A 21811-nucleotide genomic window follows, 5' to 3' on the forward strand; every position below is an offset into this window, starting at 1 on the left:
TCACATGATTTCTATTTTGGTCCATAGAGATGTGATAGGAACCTTAAAGAAGAGACTGCTGAATTAGCCCTATGATGACCCATCTAGTCCAGCATCCTATCAGCGTCCACCAGATGCCTGTGGAAAACATACAGTAAGTGGAACCCCTAGCAGAAGAATTATTTCCCAATTATGTGAAATACGTGTGGGAAGAGAAGGGGTGCATGGCTTTCATCAGCACTGCTGAGAAGCCCAACTCCTCCTTCCATCAACCAATATCTCACAGAAGCCATTGCATCAAGCTCAGCAGAGGAGGGGAGGGCAGTGGCAGAGCTTCATGCTCCAGCACTGGGGGGGGGGGGCAGAGAGCAGGTGGGGGTGGGGCTGGTGTGCATCCCGTGGGCATGGCACGCATCCAAGGGGTGTGGCGCGCATCCTAGGGGCGTGGTGTGGTGCCTGTGAGGGTGTGGGACCCAGCGCGGGCAGGGGGCAGCTGCGATGGCACCCCACCGGGATCGTGCTGCCGGGGGCTATGCACTCACCCCACAATCCTTTCCTCTGCCAGTGGGGGAGGGAAAGAATCTTTCCATCCTCATTCAGCAGCCCAGAGGCCTAGTGAAAAATGACATCTCTTCCATTTCAGTCCATTGCCCTATTCTTGGGGTGACATTGCAGCTAGTGTCTTAGGAGAAGGGCTAGAAGTTGAAATGCCAGCCTGACCAGACCCGACATTGGTTCTATCCATCTGCCCAAGGTTGTTATGGAGGAAGAACAATAGGCAGACTGTGAAAAGGACAATGGCGCTACACTTCCGCCACATTCAGCAGAGCTGACAAAATAAATATATCATGAAACCACTTTAAGTATGCTCAAAGGCACCCTAGTTTGTTTATTACTTCACATGATCCATGGCTGATCACATTTACATACCCTCCAACATTTCTCTGATGAAAATAGGGACATCCTATTCCATAATTATAATAATAATTTTATTATTTATACACCACCCATTAAACATTAAAATCATTCCTATACAGGGTTGCCTTCAAAAGGTTGTATAGTTACTTATCGCCTTGGCTCAGGGGTCGCATAACTCCATACCCTCCAATATTTCTCAGATGAAAATAGGGACATCCTAAGAAATTCTGGGATCAAATCATAAACGGGGACAGTTTCTGCAAATCCGAGACTGGAAAATAGGGACATTTGAAGAGCCTGCAGTTACTGTTTCTTCAAATCAATCTCATTTAGACTAACTTTACTTTGTAGTCCTTTATTAATGTCTTCGTGTGTGGACAGTAAACGGGACAAAAGTGGAAGAGAGAGAAAATGGTAGACTTTTCCCAAAGGTCTCCACTGCTGAGTTGGCAAGGAAAGAAAAAAGGCCAACCCCCTCTTTCCACTTGCTCATCTGGCCAAGTGCAGAGCCTCAGGCTTCTCATCCTGCCCTTTAAAAATGGAAAGCAGGACATTATCCTTAATACATCTTCGGGAGGCAGGCAGAGTAACCTTAATGTGCTGATATCATATACAGTAGATATGCCAGGATCATTCACATAGATAAAGTATTATTTCAGACGTAGCATTACAGTCAGGCGCGTTTGCATCTTACAACTAACGGAACCAATTAGCTTTTACTTTATCAGGAAATATTGCCTCTCAAGAGATAACACCCACAATCTCGGCATACTTGTGAAACATCCAGTGCGAGGTCAAGATTGAACCACAGCAGAAAATGATCTCCCTTTGAATTTAAAACAGGGGTGGGGGACAGAATTTGACTGGTAGATATGTTGTGCATTGAACGTCAAATGGCAAATGCACACATGTGGGTGGAAGTACAAACTCCATTCTTTCTGCATGACTGCTCCATAGATCTTCAAAAGGAGCAGGACAAGGGCTTATGGGTAATCTAAAAACACCAAGAAAATGTACTAATATACTTGAAGTACCATGGTTGGTTGGTTGGCTGGTTGGTTTCTTAACAAATTATATTCAGATAATCAGACAATGCTTGGAGAAGAATTAAGGCTGGTGCTTTGGGGAGAAGACTTGGAGTTCAGGGGTAAAGGATATGTTTTTTCACACAAAAGGGCCCACATTCGGCTCCCAGTGTCTTCAGATATCACTGGGGGAGACCCTTGGTGAAACCCTGGGTCTCCAGCCAAATGCACCCAGTATAAAGCACTTTCCCATGTTCCATTTTTTTAAAAAAATAAATTTTATTAGGGTTTATAGAGAAAACTACAAAACATTATCAAATATATTTTCCCATTTTTGTCCAAACTAAGACTTTGATCTAAATACGATAAAAAGATAAGAAGAGATGAGAGAAAGGAATAAAGAATGAGAGAGAGAGAAAGAAGGAAAAAGAAATAGAAAAGAGGTTAAAAGAGGGGGAGCGCAAATAAAATTCAGAAGGTAAGGGACCTCCGATTCTTCATCTGTCCACTATATATACACAGTATTCACTTTGTAGACTCCAATATAACACCCAACAAAGTGACTTTCTATAAGCAAACACTATCGTCAATCCTCAAATCCAAATGTCATTTTTTTATTTTCTTTTTCACACAAAAAGTCTATGAGAGGTTATCAATATTTAACAGAAGTTAACAATGACTTTTCTCTGATTAAATTCGATTTTGTCATCTCAGCTAAGTCTGTTAGTTTTAACAGCCATTCTTCCATTGTTGGCAATAACGGGTCCTTCCACCTTCATTCCATCCATGTTCCGATGTAAGTAATCCAAATAGGTTGCTCACTATAACTGACCTAAGGCATTTTTACTATATTTTTATTATTTATTCATTAATTATGGAGTGGAAAGTAAAATTTATGTTGAAAAAGAATGTATATAAAATGGTTCTCTTCTCTGTCCTGTATCAACAACATTCAGACAGGGCACAAAGATGAAGAGGGAGCATAAAAAGTGTTTTGTAGTGCATTTGTAAAAACAGTCATAGTCAGCAGACTTTGTTCTGTATCAAGTCAGCAAGCTGTCTGAATTCCAGAATGTCTATTGCCCATTGTTTACTTTTCATGTGATATTCACAACACCCTGATGAGCTACTACAAGTCTCACAGAGAGATAGCTGCATATCCATTTTTGAAGTTTTTTTTATAAAAGAAAACCACCACAGTGACACACAATGGATATACAAATTCTTAACAAGGCCCTCTGTAACTGTAATGTGCAGGACTGCAAATAAATAAATATAGAAACGAAACCATGCATTACCTATCCATCTGGGAAAGAGAAATAAAGGAAACTCAATCCATGAAGTTGTTAAACTGTGCTAAAGTCTAGATGGAAGCCATTTCATTCTCTTCGCTTCTGCATAACTATTTAAATTGATTTCTAAGAAAGTGACTAAGGATCACCGCTGAAGTCCAATGCACACTTACTTAGAAGGAAATCCAATTGACGTAAGTATGTTGCACATCAACATAAAATCAAAATGGCATAATCTATCCAAATGGGACTGGAAAATATTTGTGTTTGACTGGATTGTGCCCCAAGTATTTTCCAGTGTGTATTTCATGTTTAAACTATATTCAATTGTGTTTACTCCCAGATAAGAGGATTGAATCTTTAACTAATTTTTAATCAGGAAATGAGACATACCAGTGAATCCCAGTGATGTATCCAGCACTTTGGGAACTGAAGGCCCTCACTCAAAACCTTCTGTTGTATAAATAATTTCTTTCAAGAAAAGAACTAATGATTGCATTAAATCTGAACACAAACGTACACAACAAATGTTTGTAAGGAGTGTTATTCCACTGAAGGAATTGCTTGAAGTAAAGCAAATGGAAAACCACGACATTTAAAAGTCATGTTTGTAAAAGCAGACTTGTCTAGAACCTAACTTCTCTACACTATTAGATACTACCAAAAACTGATCTCCATATTTTCTGATCCTTTTTGACCCTGTGTTTTGCTGTGTTCCCACGCCGCCCCGCCCTGAAGATGGACATCCTAAGAAATTCTGAAGAAAATCAGCCCTGAGTGCTCACTGGAAGGACAGATCCTGAAGCTGGCCACCTCGTGAGAAGAGGTGAGAAGGTCTTTTCTCCCTGGAAAAGACCCTGATGTTGGGAAAGATTGAGGGCACTAGGAGAAGGGGACGACAGAGGACGAGATGGTTGGACAGTGTTCTCGAAGCTATGAACATGATGCCATCTGATAAAAAGCTTCTGTGTCATTGTTTCCAAAAATACGAGTCAAGCTGTACACATTGTGTAAGGCTGTAGATTTACAGTTTGATTGCATAAGGCACATCCTTCATCCTTCATAAGACAAATGCTTGTTTGAGTTACACAGCTCAGAAATTGCTTACTTTCCAGTGCTGAAACCTGTTTGTTTTCCACACGACTGCTCCTATTAGCTGTGGCACAGAATTCTGCAAGGGGGCAGTACATGAATCCTCAGGAAATGACGCATAAGCACATAAGTGGATGTATTGAATGTTGCATTGACAAAATTCCACTGAGACCGCATCCACCACCCAGGTGCTCGTATTCCCACCTGAATGTCACATTGAGTACAATTGGAAATGCTGGAAGTCCCTAGGAAAAAGCAGCAGAGCTTCCTGCCAAGACACCACACACAAAGATGCTAGACATGCAAACCACAGCCTTCCTGTGTGCAGTTCTGCACTTGCCCCCAACACGGCAAGCAAGAGACTAATCTGGGCTGCCTCGCCCAGTATATGCAAGCTGCATGACCCCATCTAACCCAGGAATAAGCATCATGGATGCAGGCTAGTAGGCCAACTTCTAAATGCTTATATCTTCTGAGACCATTTTTAATGTCCACTTGCAAAAGTACAGTAGTTAATCAACCTACTTATGCTAGAGCAGTTGCATTGACTGTTCCGAACCACCCAGTGTAAACCTGAAACCTGCTTGATCATCACTGCTTGCTCAGGGTCAGAATCTGATGGGCACTGCAACGAATGTCCCCCTCTAAAATGCGACACAGGAATCCCGAGGTGAAGCCACCCACCCTCTTCTCCCGCCGCCTCCAAATAAACCCCTTTATTCTTGTGGGTTTATAAGTAAAGAGACTCTCCTTCCAGCTCACGTGGCCTGATATCAAAAACAAAAAAACTCTAGGCTGTTTGATAGAATAACCTCCTGCCACCAGTAAAGGGTCTCACTCAGCTTGATTCCCCCTACTGCAAATGTTTGCCCTTTCCACGGTGGCAACTTGTTGACACCCCAGGTTATCTTTCTAAGCCTCCTCAGTGTTACTCTAAGACACAAACTTTCACCTCTTCTCCTGAGGTAAGTTTTGTCCTCTAATGAGTTACCACTTCTGTGAGTCCCGATACCTTGCTGGAAAAATAATGACGATACTTCTTGGCACAAAAGAGAAGAATTTTATTAACCTTAGAACATAGTTGTTTCTTTAACGGTTCATGTGTTTATAAGCTACGTTTCGGTTGTAGATAATCTCTGTCAAACATTTAACATCGAGCCATCCTAAACCTCATCTAGATCCCCACTATCCTGGCCTCTCAACTTTCTTCTTCACACCTACCCACTCCCACTCCCTCTCCTCAGCTGACGAAACCGCTGCTCCCTCCTTTTAAACTGGGAACAGTCCCGCCCCCACCAGAATGTTATGTCAGTCAGGCTGGAGGTGGATAAACTCTTTTCCAGCCAGGTAGGAATAAATATTTCCAAACCGTGTCAATCCATTACAGGCACTTTCTAAGGTCGTGGAACTTGAACACTATTTAATCTGAGACACAATGCATACATAGATACAACCCTACCAGCATGATGTGCTGAGAACTGGGCCTAGGATGCACTTTGCTGGACACGTGAGGGATGCTTTTTCTTGGTGCACATTAGATCAAACCTGGAGCTTTGGGGCATTACATTGTACTTAGGGTTAGTTTTTAAGTTGCTTGAGCACTGTTGCTGTCCCTACCACATGGTTTCATCGCACACTGCTCTACTGACATTCTAAATGCAAAACCAATATGGAAAGGACACATGATGTGGTTATGGCCATCTGCAGCTTCATTGGCTTCCAGGATTAATCACATGATATGCCAAACCTACTTTAATATAAAATTACATTAGCTTCTTGCAGCTCAGTTCTAAACACGTTTGCTCAATATGTAAGTCTCACTGCATTTTTAAGATCAGGCTCTTGAACTTATAGGCTACCGTTATTACTGGCTTAAATCAGTTAAAAGTAAATTTTAAAAGCATTGTTATTCCTGTAAGAACTCTACTAATACACACACACAAAATGCCTGCTCATGTAATTTCAAAATAGGTAACAATGAAACTTTGTTTTAACTGAAGATTAATTGGGTTGCCCTGCATCTATACCCAAAATGAATTGGATATAAATAGAATAACCTCAAATATGTATAATTACATTGACTGTTAAAATGAAGGATATGTATACAGACTCTCTTTAATCTCATGGATCGCCATAGGCAATGCAGTCATTAATCCATGGAGGGTTAAGGATACAAAGAAGGATTTTCCAAGACAGATAAATCGAAATGACCCTTCTTTGATCTCAGGAATTACAATAGAGCATCAACAGCCAGGAGAGAGTGAGCTACTACCATGTTAGTAGCACTTAAAGTTATCCCCAAATTAGTACATAATTAATATTTGCCAGGGATGCCAGAATTTAGTTTTCAGATTATAATTCTTACTTGCAAATAACAAGAGGAGCACCCAGAAAGATAAGATATCCAACTGACTGCTTAATTGCCTTTTACTGCCTCCTTAGTTACAGGTGTAAACTCTGGATCACTCTGAAAACTTTCACACCCTTAAGATTATCATTTAGCCTTTCATGGGGCATCTTGATGTGCAACCAATTAAACAGGCATCTCACACCACCCTGTTAAACTGTAATAGGTCTGTGGTGAGTTTTTAATGTTGATTTCACAATGTTTCAGTTTGATTTTCTCTAGTAACATGAATTTCAAAACTGAATTAGGGAAACAGCATGTGATAGGACAGAGTACCTCAGGGCAAAGACAAGAAAGGGGTGCCCCACTGGCTATTAAACAAAGCCTTGCGGGACACACTGTCTTGCTGTATATCATGTTTCCTAACAAAATGATCCCTGAATTTGGCAAGCAATTTCGAATTCTTGCAAATTGGATTGCTTGTCTGCTCAGTCCTTACTTTTGTTCCGTGCAATAGAAGATGGCATTTTACAACGAGAAGCCTACACTGACAAGATCGCTCTGATTTATTGCTTGGTGTTTCACTCAATTTCTTCTTAAATTAACCATTGAGTACTTTGTAGTTCTGCTTCATTTCCCACTGCTGCTTTATAAACTGCCCCTGGGGGGACTCCTGACGATCTATCAAGCTCAACTTTGCTTGATCTCTTCTCCCTAAAGCATATTACAATATTAAACACTAAAGTAAACCCAATCTAAGGTGGAAAAGGCCCTTGCCAAGCCTACAGTATTCTAGGCACTGGAAATATCTCAATCTTTCAATGCATCTCAGAAACTTCCTAGAATTACACACACACACACCCCTTTAGTTTTGCAATGGATTTGATGTGTAAGTCTGATCAGACTCCTAAAACATTACATCCTGTGTACTGCTGAATTTACAAAAAATGTTTAGAATGAAATACAGCAAATGTTTAAATACTTTAGAATGCTTTGAATGGAATACTTGGTGGGTATTCACATTGCAGCAAAAACAGATTTGCCTCAGCATTTACACTCTCCAATAATAATAATAATAATAATAATAATAATAATTTATTATTTATACCCCACCCATCTGGCCGGGTCTCCCCAGCCACTCTGGGCGGCTTCCAACAGAAAAATACAACACAATAGTCTATTAAACATTAAAAGCCTCCCTGAACAGGGCTGCCTTCAGATGTCTTCTAAAAGTCTGGTAGTTGTTTTCCTTTTTGACATCTGTTGGGAGGGCATTCCACAGGGCAAGCGCCACCACCGAGAAGGCCCTCTGCCTGGTTCCCTGCAACTTGGCTTCTCGCAACGAGGGAACCGCCAGAAGGCCCTCGGTGCTGGACCTCAGTGTCCGGGCAAAATGATGGAGGTGGTATACTGGACCAAGGCCATTTCTCCAAGGAGTTGTGACCATTGAGTGTACCTTTCTATCAGGAGTAGAGAAACTTTTTTTTTAAAAAATCATTCATACAGTCAAGACTGTCGATTCCAGCAGTGGTGTTGCTTTGTTTAAATCCTCCCTGTTCAGCAAAGTTGCCAAGATTATCAAAGAAGATCTGTGAAATAGTTTTATTCACTCGATTAGGCAGAGTGAGGTAGCCCCCTCAGGCAGCCGACGCTGAGGAACAGGGGGTGGCAGCAAGGTGCCGGAGGACAGAGCTAAGGGTGCCCTATGCCCACTAGGCTAGACTGCCACCCTCAGGACAACACAGACCTTCCACCAGTGCTGAAACAGGATTCGACTGCTAGTCGGATCGGCTTCTGCGGCAGGACACCGTTTTGTCCTTAGCCTCAGTCAGACAGCAATATGCTTTGGGTCAGCCCTGCTTTCTCTGAAGATGTTCATGTCAAGAATATAGCTGATTTACCCTGTAACAACACACAGACAGAGACAGAGAGCTTTCTTATAAAAAGTTGCTTGGAATCGCAGGTAGGAAGAGCTCTGTTGCACTTGGGTTTCACTTGCAGGCTTCCCACAGGTATCTGGTTGGCAGTGTGAGAAGAGTCTGCTGGACTAGATGGGCCTTTGGTCTGATCCAACAGGATCTTCTTATGTATCAAGGAAGGCCTACCAGCATATTTGCAGAAGGACAAACACACCCACACCCCATCAATTCCCCACTTGTTCCCCTATTTCTGAACTCCTGTCATTAGCAAATACAGTGGTACCTCAGTTTAAGTACACAATTGGTTCCGGAAGCCTGTACTTAACCTGAAGCGAACTTTCCCATTGAAAGTAATGGAAAGTGGATTATTTCGTTCCAGATGGGTCCGCGGAGTACTTAAACTGAAAGTACTCAAACTGAAGCATACTTAAACTGAGGTGTGACTGTACTGTTATTTTTCTTTCTGCGATCTTAGCATGTGGGACACAACTCTCCCACCTAGAAATATGCTTCCCCTCTTGTCACTTGATCGCTTCTGCCACTTGAATGGAGTACACATGAATCAATCCTTAAAGAGGAAGCAGTAGAAAATGAAAACGATCTATTCCCCTATTCAGGACCAGTAAGCTATTCTGTGATAATAAAGAAAATGATTAATGGCAGTCTGGGATCTGGATGTGACAACATTATCTCAGCTTTGACTGGTCATTGCAAAATATTTATATGCTTTAATGATCCAAAAAATATCCTTAAAAACCCATGCCTAGCAACAAAACCCTAAACAGCTGATCATCCATAGAGACCCAACAGCCTCTTAGATCATGTGCAACCACTTCAAAGTTGGCGTATCAAGTCAGTAATTGTAATGCTGCTTCAAAATATTTAAGCTAGAGGCCGGTTGTCGCGTGTCCCATTTACAGTCAGCATCTGTCCTCTGGTTCTGTTAGAGCACAAAGCAAAAAATGTTTCCCCAAACTCACAAACAGGAAAAGCATCACCCAGCTAGAGAAGCCGCATTGGTCTAAGCTTTTTAGTTACTGAGCGGGCCTTTTGTGTTCGCATCTTTTTTCTCTCTCTCTCTCCCAAAAAGAAAGAAAGAACCCTCCACTCCACAACACACACCCCTTCAAAATAGCGGTGGCTGAAGAAATTGCACTAATGTGTGCCTCAGGCAAAGAAGAAATAAAGAGAAGGGAGGGAGGGCTTGGCCGAGATGAAAGTAAGAGAGAAAGAAAGGAGGCAATTTAGTCTGCTCCAGCCTGAATTGCTCTCTCACTGAAGCCAAGGGTAGAGGGTTGGGATGAGTAGAGCTCTTTGGAATAGTGCACATGACTAGGGAACAATTCATTGTGACCATGCCTAGAGGCCAATTCCACTGGGTCAGAGAACAGAGTGCCATTCAAGCACTGAGCAGGAGGAGTCCCCCAGTGCAGCAGTAAAAGAAACAGCAATGTCTCCCGAGCACATGCTTCAGAAGGAGCCAGGAGAAGGCCTAGAGAGGATGGTTGTCTTTCTCCTTTTCACTTGACCAGAGCTTCCATTCCAGGCTAAAACCACATCATTCCCCAAACTTGGAAACAGACAAGTGAGATATCCCACAGGGTCAAGCAATTTTTCATTTTTAAAAAAAACACCACTATGTGTCACTGAATGCTTCTCAGGTCAACACAAAGGCTTCTCTTCCACTTTATTTCTTTAGAGACTCTTAGCAATTGCAAGAAGACTATCAATGTGTCCCTCAAATGCACCACCACATGTGCCCATGGTTGCATATTCTAGTATGGTGCAACTCTCCGTAATTGTCATAGGTGGCAGTGATGCTGATCCCGCCCCATCCCTTTTCTAACAGTGGTACATTTTGGGGCAGGGCACTAGAAACTTATTGCAATGGATTTTGAGATCTTAGTGGTGATCTGTTTAAAATGTGCAGGTTCGCAATGTATTGCAGAGGTGCAGAAAGAAATGCATGAGCAGTAAACCAATTCACAGTGACATCTTCAGGGGTCTTCCCCATCCCTGCCTATGTGCTGCTATGAAGTTTTCTTCATAACCACTCTAGACTCCGACAAGCAGGTTTCCAGCCCTGACACAGGTGCCATTCTTGCAGTACCAACACCAGCATGGCAGCCACTTATTTGGGACTCACTTCACATTTCTACAGCAGAATTCTGCTATAGATCCCACACCAATCCTTACCCAGCCAAGAGCAATGAGTGGGCAGGAAATATCTAGATTGATCGATCCCAGGCCTGCAAATGGTATGGCGGCCATTTGAAATGAAGCCATGTATTGTTGCTGAAAAGGAACTTTACATACATGCATGTCCAGTGACTCACATTTCACATATTGGGAGCTGGGGACTGCCCATCTTGGATATTCAATTGCCTTGTCTTCCAGTAGATTGCCAGTATACAGCCCCTCCCTCCCAGTACATGCAGAACAAGAGACAAGGGTAAGCCTTGCAGGCTGTTGGCACCCTGAACTAAGGCAGGCTGGAGGGGCTTTTGTTCAGAGGAGCCACCCCCAGATTGCTGCCTTCCAGATGCTTTGGACCACAACTCCCATCACCCCAGTGAGTTATCCAAAACATCTGGAAGGCACCATGTTAGGGACGACTGGTTTAGAGGGATAGGATAGGCCTTCCAATAAGCAGCAGTCTCAAATGGAGACCCTAAACAAACTGACTCGAAATCAATCAGAACTTCTGTTTTGCCAAAAGTGATAACAATTCAAAAAAAAAAGTTATACGCTTATACGCTTAAAAAAAGAGACTATACACTGGTCCACACAAATAATTAGGTAAGGCATCTTAGTCATATCCTTCACAATCAATAGCATTAGTTTGAAGACACTGAAATCTAATTTTAGATGCTGCCACAAGAAACATTGCAACCCTCCAAGGAACGAAATGTATTCATACACTGTAACTGCAGGAAATAGGATTTGCGGAGTGCATTTCAAAAAAGCAAGAATTTCAACCAAGAATACCACAGAACTATTTTTCTTGAGGAGACAATTATAGAAAGAACACCCAAAGGTCCCTGGGTAGACTTTCAACTGCAAAGTCGAAGAAACACAAATCATGGGATGGAAGCAGCACTGTTATCCACAGAACACGATTCATGAACAGGGATCCTTCAAACAGGTTGGTGAAGGGGTAGGGAGAGAACCCAGTCCACAGGCCTGATTCGACCCCTCAGGCAACTTATTTTCCTCTTGCCCCCCAAGAATCCATTGATTTTTGGCAAAAAGGAAATAAATTAAGTTGTTATTGTGCTGCACTAAGTGAATAGGTTTAAACCTCAGCTGCAGAGGGAACATCTGAGACTGTGTGTGTGTGTTTCTACTGTGTGTGTCCACAATGTGCGTCCCCAGTGTTGTGTGTGCAGACTGGAGGTGGCAACACCTAACGCTGACATGTGGCCCTCGAAGGGAGGGTTTGGCAAAGGTGAATGTGGCCCTCAGGTCCAATAAAGGTAGCCATTCCTGTTCTAGAACTATATATGAGATGGTCTGATTGGGAACAATAAATGTTATTTGCAATACACAGGCAGCTACCCTGGGATCATTGTCTGAGGCCCTTCTTCGTGTGCTTCCTCTGCAAAAGATCCGCAGGGTGGCAACACAAGAACAGGCCTTTTCTGTGGTGGCTCCCCACTTGTGGCATGCTCTCCCCAGGAAGACCTACATGGCATCTTTATTACATATCTTTAGGCACCAGACAAAAACATTCCTCTTCTCTCAGGCCTGTGGCTAATTAAACAATCTATGGCACTTTAAACTGGGGGGGAGGGTGTTATTGTTTTGTTTGTTACTATGTTATGTATTTTTGTATTTTTTATAATGTAAATCACCCTGTGATCCTTGGATGAAGGGTGCTACTGAAACTTGTAACAACAGCAACAACTAGTGTTCATTTTTAAAAATGTAGCTAGGAAGGCTCACACATAATCAGATAATCTGGTCCACTTCACTGGGAGCATCTGAATACTTGTATTTTGAAATAATTTTGAAATCTGTCCTATTGTTTTTTATTTTACTTGCATAAAAACCCTACAGGGTGGGATATGCAAAGTAATGCCAGCATGCCCAAACTGGCATATCAGAGATTTGAGCCTGAGTTTCCTGCAACAAGCAACACAACAAATATCACAACTCCACTAGGGCAAACCGGCTTTCTGGGAACGGGAGTTGTTATTTATTCTTCTTAAATTACTCATAATCGTAGGAATCTTTCCCAAATTAGCAGCTGCTTACATTAACAAATACCTTCTTCCTTCGAGATTAAAGCTGGGATTGGATAATACTACTAGTGTACAGCAAAATCTCTTAGTGTGCTGCTAGTAAAATATTTCAACCACACCCAGCACTGAAGAGTACCATAATACTCTTTTAAAATTTCAAGAAAAATATGTAATCAATTTCTGTCTTAACGCCTCTCATCCCTAGATGTCAACATGTCTGAGAACAGAAAGTTATAGTGAAAAACTGAGCTGTGAATTATGCAAAGTTCTCTACATTTTCCCAGAACTGGTTTGTTTTTTTTAAAAGTTGGAGATGCAGAAAGCCAGCTCTTTCTGAAATTTGTGAAGCCTACATTTCATAGAGGTCGCTGGACAAACATTTCATGAGAGGTCATTGCACCATTCATAACCACGGAGTTTCTACCACAGAAGTTTCTGTTCATAATTCTAAAGTTTCCAACACAGAACCAAGAGTAAGACCAGTCATAAAGCAAAGCCTTCATAAAGGAAATCTAAAAGAAAGCTTATGATGCAGTTCGTAAGGTTATCTGAGCTCCAACTTAATAATAACAATTACTTCTGCACAAACATGTTGAGATTCCGGCAAGTGTCTTAAAGATTCATTTCATACATAATGTTTTCAAAACAAATCCACTGATACCGATTCTTTTGAACATTTAGAAAGAGCCATTAATATTAAATAATGGCAACAATAAATCTCCATTTCTTGAGGCTCAGAAAATTAACCATATTCCATTTTTCTCATAGTTGCAGTAGTTATCAGCTTATTAAAGACACATTTTGAGTTAAAAGAAACAAAAAACAGATTATCCTTTAAGTTTTGCTCTGACAAAAAGACATCCATTTATTTCACAGATATTGAAGGAACAAATAGCAAGACTTCCAATAGCCATTCTGAATATGTTTATGATTAAGCTTCCTAGTTCAATTCAAAACAAAACAAAAAGTTTGTCACTTGGAGTGCCTCCATTTTGGGGGATATGTGTTCTGAATTGCCAAAAATGATCTGAGATGGTTTTGTTAAGGACTGAATAAAATAAATAACAGTTATTCAGTGTTCTTGAGGTTTGGCACCATGTCTTAGCCCAGAACCAAGACATCTCCATCCAAAGATCCATACCTAAATTTAAATCAACAAGAAGAAGTGTATCTGAAGAAGTGTGCATGCACACGAAAGCTCATACCAAAATATAAACTTAGTTGGTCTTTAAGGTGCTACTGAAGGAATTTTTTTATTTTGCTTCGACTCAGACCAACACGGCTACCTACCTGTAATTAAATCAACAAGGTTCATTTTCAAATAAATGAGCTCAAGACTGGGCACAATGCAATGAAAACAGGCATTATCATCAATAAAAATGTGCTGGCCATTAACATTAGCTATTTCTTCCCTAGCCATTCTTTCTTCACCCCACATTTTATTCCGCTGCTAAGATTTAAGAGAGTGGAAATCTACATTCAGTGCAGAGGCCTCCAGTTCAGTGACCAATCTGCCTTTTTTTAAAAAAAAAAAATTAAACCCATGAACCTGCCGGCATTGTTTTTCTCCATTTGTGCCTCTCTTTCTTGACATATACATTTGAACACTGTGAAGATGCAGCTCTCCTTAAATCTCTAGTAGGCTTGAGGGTGTCACCTCCCCCCCTCCCCTCTCCTTTTACAATGTGGAGGGATGCTATAGTCTTAAAGAATGGTTTCAGTTGTCCTTCCTGAATGGCTGTCGGCATCTCTAGCCGTCTAGAAAGGCTAGAGACATTTTGTAGGTGAAAATAGCCACTTTTTCCACGGTGGAGAGTCCATAAAACTCCTCAGAGCATTGGCTATTGGGGCTCATTGAATAATTCATCCCTCATTGCAAGCCCATAATGTCTTTTCTGGCCCTATTGTAGGGCCTGTTTTCTCTTCTTTTCTCCTTGAATTATAAAAAGGTTGCCTTCTTTTGTCCACATCAAGCTGCTGCGAGCTAAACCTTTGTCTGGCCAGAGCTAAAGTGCGAGTTTCAATGGACTCTCCCCTCTTTGTTTTCCAAGTTCATCTCCAAGTGTAGATTGTGTATAGAAGGCCTTCTTTGTAAAAGCTGGAAAAGTTGTACAAATGTTTGACCAGCTCATTTGGTACTTTTTGTCTCCTGTTCTCCAGGGCCTAGGGTGGATGTGCAAGGGGCAAGCTTTGGAGGAGGAGGAGTGCGAGGGGAACCTCAAACAACAAGTCATCCCGGCACTGGCAACAGCCCCATCTACTCAAGCCACAAGGTCTTGGAAAACCAGCTCCAACATCAACAACAGACAACCTGTAGAGAAGTGGATTAAGCATCCTCCCCTGTTTTAGATGGCAACTGCAACAGACTCTTAATGTGGGGGTGGGGTGGGGAAGAAGAACCCTACTGGAGCAGATGAAAATCTATCTTGCACCCTGATCCAAAATACACTTACTTGGAAGTAAGCTCCATTGATTGCTGTTACTGTGTTCATGCAAAGCTTTCTGACTGAAGCAGGATTTGCAATAGACTAAGCATGCACAACAGAGGTTCAAAATAGACTCAGAATCATAGCCCCAGACTGTGGTTTAATCTAGCTATGGTTTGTTTTTCACATTATACATACACACACACACACACACGGAGAAAGAGAGTTCCTTTTTTTAAAAAAAAAAATCTCTTTAGTCTTTCACTTTCTTCCCTCTAGCTGTTGCTAAAATAAAACTTGGAAGTTCTATAAATCAACAACCCAGGTAGCCTTTGGAGGAGAGCAGCATATAGATATTGATATATAGATATACCGGTAGTATCTTTCTTCCTGCATTCCTGGCACCTCAAGCCTATTTATTTTTACTTCAGAGTAGGCAAAGCCCAAGACGGCTTAAGCAGGCTACTATCCTACTGGGCAGGATCTCTCGTTTGACGTGAAGCCCAGGGAGGGGGGGACGGGCAGGATCGCGACTTTCTCTCAAGGACCTCTCTCCCTCCTCCTCCTCCTCCCCCCTCCCTCCCCCTCCCCTGTCCCTTTTTATTTAATGACTTCAGCTTGACTAACCCAAAATACTGTTCAGATTTAAGGACACGGGGGGAAGGGACTAAACGGCTCTGGCCACACGATTGAGCAACTAGCTTTTCACAACGAGTTCAGACAACGAACCTCCTCTCTTCCCCCCCCCCCACTCCTACCCCTACTGGGAGCCTCTCCCTCCCCCCCCCACCAGATTGCGAACTCTTCATAAATAACGCCAATTGAATACTGTGCGATTTAAAAGGCGGAGGAGGGAGCCTTGCTTTGTGGGGGAGGGGAAAGAAGTCTTGGACGTGCATCCTTATCTGCTTCTAGATTTCATACATACGCTTGCTGATCGGAACATCAGGCTCAGAACTCTTCCCACTTCTGGGTCGAATTTGCGAGATCGCAAGTTGTTTAATAACATGAAATTAATGTGAATAAGAGACTAGAACTCTCCAACTGGGCTGTTTAGAGACCATGGAATTCACACAACTGGGTCTCCTTCCATCCATATCTCTCTCTCTCTCTCTCTCTCTCTCTCTCTCTCTCTCTCTCTCTCTCTCTCTCTTTTTTTTTTTTTTTCTCTTTCTCTTTCTCCGTCTCACCCAGAAATACACAGAATTGAATCGAGCGTTTCTGGCAACCCATTCCATAACCCACACATGCCGATAACTTTGTTGTTGTTGTTGTAACCTCCGGTTCCGTCCATTCATGCCTGTTCCAAATTTTAGTCAGAGAAAAGCTTTCCTATGCCTGCTCACCATAGCTGCCAAGTTTTCCCTTTTCTCGCGAGGAAGCCTATTCAGCATAAGGGAAAATCCCTTTAAAAAAGGGATAACTTGGCAGCTATGCTGCTCACCCGCTAAATTCAATCTTGCTCGCTTGCTTACTTGCTTTCTGGGCGCAGGATCGCGCTGTCTCTCTGGCAAAGATGCTCAGCCCTCCAGCTTGGAAATAAAGCGCCCCTGGGATTCCGTGGGACTCCCTTGGGCTGCAATCCCAGGCGCACTTACTAGGGAGTAAAGCCCTACCGAACGCCGGGGGACTTTCTTCTGAGTAAACGTAGATAGGATCGCCCTGTTACTTCCTTGCGCGTAAACGTTACTAGAACCGGGAGGCCTACAACGCACCCCCATGCCTCCCCCCCCAAAAAAAAAAATCCTGGGTACGCCCATGCCCCGAGCTATCGGAAAGGATGGGACTTTGTTTCTTGTTTGTCTGCCAAGTACATTTAGGGCCCGATCTCAACTCCCTGTTTCCTCAGAAGTAAGTCCCATAGAGTTCATCAGGTGCTTTCCCCTGGGCAACTGTGCTCAAGATTTCAGCCCGAGATTTTGAACACACCGAATGGGTGTGGGACTTCAAGCCGATGTGAAATATCAAAATGAGTTGTAGTCAATGTGTTTACATTTGAAGGGGGCAGCCCGGCTACAGGTTACAGGTTGACTAGATGGTCGATCAGGCTGTCACCTTTCTTCCCGGCCCTGCCTTGGGCAGCCGCCTCACACAGAAGTGAAGCTTTGATCACTGCTCTTTCTACATTCTAGGAAGAATCTGTACCTGCTTTTATTTCTGCCTGTGTCAGGCGCCAGACACAAGAAAAGGACAAGAGGAGTACAACAAGTATCATTGTCTACTGTTGGAACCGCGGAAGACATGACCACGGAAGACATGTTCCTTCATTGGGGGTGTCCTCTTCCTGACGGAGATGTCGCCAAAGAGAGTACTGCGACCCCCAGACAAAAGGTAGCACAAATACAGTTAGGCCTAGACTAGAGTCTGTCTAAACGCAAGGCCTAAACCCATATACATAATTCCATCCAGCAAAACTCCCAATAAACCTATTTAGGACAGTTGTACCGCCAGGATGGGACTTTGGGGCAGACGTTCAGGGTCCCCGCACAGTGGAATGAGCTGGTAGACAAGGGAAACGCAGCAAGGGGCTCACCATGTTTTTAAGTAAGTGCTGGAGTGACGAAGGCCCTTAAGTCCAGAATCAAAATTTACCCAACTGCACCACTTGTTGGCAGACAGAGTCACAGTATCCCGCTGAAACTGAGATACACCACCAATAGATAGGCAGACAAGGAGAGCAGTCATCTAAACCAACTTTTCTTCAACCAGGAAACCTTTCAGAGGCTAGGGACCTGTCCGTGGTTCTCTCTTTCCTGAATCTACCTAAAGCTGCCGCCCAAAAGTCTCACCCTTAAAGGGTCCTCTTTTCACAATCGCGAACGAGCGCTTCTCCGCCGACACCTGGGTAAGCCCATCTCCATCCCTCCCCCTCCAAAGCCAAACACCACCGAAGTGTCTCTCCCGGAAATTCTCCCAACGCTAAAAAGAAACGGAGCAGCCAAATCTACCCTTTCGACGCCCCCCTTCGACATCCCCTTTCGATCAACATGCTCGGCGGCTCCCCTAGCCAAAGAGTCCGGCCTTTCTACATCTTCCTCTGTCCCATAAAGCTATAGACCCTAATCAATCATCTTTGCACTCTCTAACTGCGCCTCGATCCCCTCAAAGAAGAAGAAGCCGGCCGCCCTTTACCTCGTTCGCTGAGGATGCCGTCGATGCTGTGCTTGGCTTTCTTCTCGCTCTCCTCCACTTCCTTCCTCTCCAGCTCGGCTTCTTCTTCTTCTCCCTTCCCAAATTTGCTTCTCAGAATACGGCTGATGGAGCTCACTTGGGGAAAGAGGGGGAAATATAACTGAAGGCAGAAGCTGGAAGGAGGCGGCGGCAGCTGCATCTAACTATGGAGAGCATCCTTTGCTTATGTGCTGAGGGGTTGGCAATGAACCTCCTTCGGGACTAGTGGCGTTTGGCAGTCTCGGGGCGAATCCTTTCGGATCCCCTGCTCATCACAGAAAAGTTTGGCGCTCCTTCTGATTTGTAGTTTAAAGGATTACGACTGCTTGGTCGTTTATTGCATTTTTACGATTCTGTTGTAAACAGTCTTGACATATAATTTTTTAAAAATGAAGGAGTGAATGTATAATTCTTCCTACCTACCCCCAATACAAACAAACGAAGAAATAAATAGGAAAGACCCCGTGCGCATTTAAAAGCGTTAATAAGATCAACAGCTGAAGCGCTAGGAAATCAGGATCTCCAATCCAACTAAACGAAAGATTTAAAGAGAGGTTGGTACCCAACATTAATAATAATAATAATAATCATGTAAAAGGTTGTAATTGTGTGAACGCTGCCTTAGGAGGAGGAAACACTGAGCACACTGCTGAATGCGCAATGCGGATTGACTTCCGAATAAACTTGTGGAGGATCCGGATCATAGCTGCCAAGTTTTCCCTTTTCTCGCGAGGAAGCCTATTCAGCATAATGGAAAATCCCTGAAAAAAAGGGATAACTTGGCAGCTATGATCCGGATCTTGGAGCTCTAGAAGCTTTACAGCCTTTTCCTCTGCAAGTTTACTTGGAAGAAAGCGTTCGTTAGGGCTTAACCTCCCATCCCAAAAAGGCGTGCATAGAAATGCATCCTCACGTCGAAGCCATTTCGAGTTAGGTTCAACCTTTGTTGCAAAACAGCAGCGAACAGAATACATGTACAGTACTTTAACCGTACATGCCTCGGGTACATCTGGCTGGGTGGAGTGAAAGTCCTTCTCCTCCCATGGATTTTCACTACCATCGATCTCAATGGAACTTTGTAAAGGTTTTGGGGTTTGAGTTCAAATCCAAAATTTTCGCTTCCCAAAACTGGTTGCGGATTCAATTCCTTTCTCTTTGCTATAAGCAGGAACTTGCCTGGGGAAGGAAAGTTGGATATTTTAACTCAGCGCACCGCATTTTTTCCGCGCTGGAACCATCTAAGAACTAATTCCTTCCAAGGAACGGTCTTGACTATTTCGGGGGGCCACCACCAATCAGTCCTTCCACGTTCCCACGGGCTTCTCGCCCACCTACTCCCCGCCACCCCTTCCTGATCTTAGACAGTTTACAATCCACTTCTTGCGACGGTTCAGCGCGAAACGCCTCGATAGACTAGTTCTGGAATTCTTCCTCGGAAGAGTGATCCCATCCCCTTTTCTTTCTCAGAGGATGCGCGTCGCACCGTTTGCAAAAGCCCTTTCCCATTCCCAATGAGCAAAATAAATAAATAAAGAATGTCCTTGTGCTTCTTATACATTGATCCATTTAAAAAAAATAAAAATACGGGATTATTTTTTCCGATCCCTGGCCTGCTAAACATTCCCGTCCCGGATTGTTGCTCTGGGAGGAAAGAGGGGGGGGGCAGGCGGAAAGAGATGCTCTAGGATGTTAATTAAAAACAAACCTTCCTAGCCCGATGTTTCGACGCTACATGTGCTTCAATGGTGGTTAATCGGATCACCCGGATTTATGAGAACTCAAGGAAATGACAAGCCACGAAGATTGCTAGTCTTCTTTTACTACGTCCCACTACCTAACCCGGCTCGCAGCCTTTCCCCCAACGCTAGGCGATCTCTTTCCCTCGGTTTCTTTCATCCAGTGCCTATAAGATAAAGCCAGATCATGGACACTCATCCAGCAAGTCGCGCAAGGCCCCACAGGGCCCGTGAAAGCCTGCAGTCTGTCGAGAGCAGCGTCGTTTGATGTCTCTGATGGGAACTCAGGGCGGGGGTTGGGGGGAAGGCAGGGCGAGCTTCTAAAACAATTATATATATTTGGTGTTTAAACCGACCTCGATCCGGTCTGCATCTATTTGGTGAGGGGAAGTTCCAATGAAATCCATGGGAGTGAGAGCTCCGGTCCTTTTCTTAGACCTTTCGTCCACTGAACTAAGTGCGGCTTGCTTGCGAGTAAAGCCGCTTAGGATCTGTAAGGCTGTAAGGAAGTATTTTCAGGGCTGGGTTGACAATTCCAGCGAAGTTTTCGAGGACACTAGCCTCTTTCCTTAGAAGCGTTACCTTAATTTCGATGGCACCTTTCGTGCACTTACCTGGGAGCTGGTGTACCAGAATCAACTGAATCAACTTCCCTATCAATATATTTTAGGAAGATAGATCGCCTTAGGCAGACCCTTGGTAGCTCAGTAGCCTATGGTCTACACTGGCCGGCAGAGGCTCTCAACCCTTCCTTGGAGATGGCAAGCAGATGCAGTTGAGCTACGGCCCTTTCCTGCAATGATCAGACCGTCATCGATCTGTAGAATCGGCTTAAGTGGGTACAGGATCCGGAAGCTGGTGAACCCCCAGGGCATTTTGAATGAGTCCCCTCCGGACTTACCTGAAGGCACGGTGTTTCTGTCGCACACGCCGTCCTTCAGCAGCTTGTCCCGGATCTCCCAGCTGAACATGCCCGCGTTGTCTCGTTTATATTCCTCGATCTTCTTCTCGACATCAGGCGTCGTCACCTGCTTTAATAGAAACGACCCAGAAAGGAACAAAAGTTGGGACACTTTGCGTGGAGAGAGATGGCAAAGAAAGGGGGGGAGAACCTGGCGCCCCACGAGAATGAATGAACACCGAGGGCTCAGCCTAGGGAGGGATGGAATCCCTTCAGACTGATGCTGCTGAAAGTCAGGACCAATCCCGGATCCTTCCTGAACAAGTCCTTCATCTCCTCGGCTTTGCAGACCCTGGGGTGCCAATTTGACAGAAAACAGCTGAAGCAAAGATGTGAAATGACTCGAACATGGGTTTTTAAAATTAGCAGCAGTCCCCATAAAAGGAACTGATCATGGGGGAGGCATAGCTGCCAAGTTATCCCTTATTTTAAGGGATTTTCCCTTATGCTGAATAGGCTTCCTCGCGAGAAAAGGGAAAACTTGGCAGCTATGGGGGGAGGGGGGAGGGGGGCTAAAGAATCAGGACTCACGTTTGAAAAAGAAAATTGAGAACCCAGAAACACTGCCTTCTGTGTGACATGAAACAGGCTTGCAAAAGGATTCAGAGCAGAATTAGACAGGAAACCCTCCGGTAGCTTCCTAAAAGGTTGGCAATCAAGGTCGGTCGGAATCGAATAGGACTCCTTTCCAAGTAATGTAT

The 21811-nt window shown here is 43.6% G+C and overlaps 1 protein-coding gene across 3 annotated transcripts in view; it reads right to left on the bottom strand.

Moving 5' to 3' along the window:
* Window positions 1-21811, bottom strand: part of PAX3 (paired box 3) — a 110548-nt gene that overhangs the window by 83766 nt on the left and 4971 nt on the right. Inside the window, exons 3-4 of one of the 3 annotated variants that reach the window (XM_035133908.3) lie at window positions 21051-21180; window positions 18375-18509 (exon numbers count right to left, since the gene is read on the bottom strand). In XM_035133908.3, coding sequence (XP_034989799.1) covers window positions 18375-18509; window positions 21051-21180 — 265 coding nt within the window. The remainder of the gene's footprint in view (window positions 1-18374; window positions 18510-21050; window positions 21181-21811) is intronic. The other 2 variants (XM_088670827.1, XM_088670828.1) reach the window with 2 other exon arrangements.

Source organism: Zootoca vivipara, chromosome 5 (assembly GCF_965207765.1).
Source record: "Zootoca vivipara chromosome 5, rZooViv2.hap1.1, whole genome shotgun sequence".
NCBI classification, from domain to species: Eukaryota; Metazoa; Chordata; class Lepidosauria; order Squamata; family Lacertidae; genus Zootoca; species Zootoca vivipara.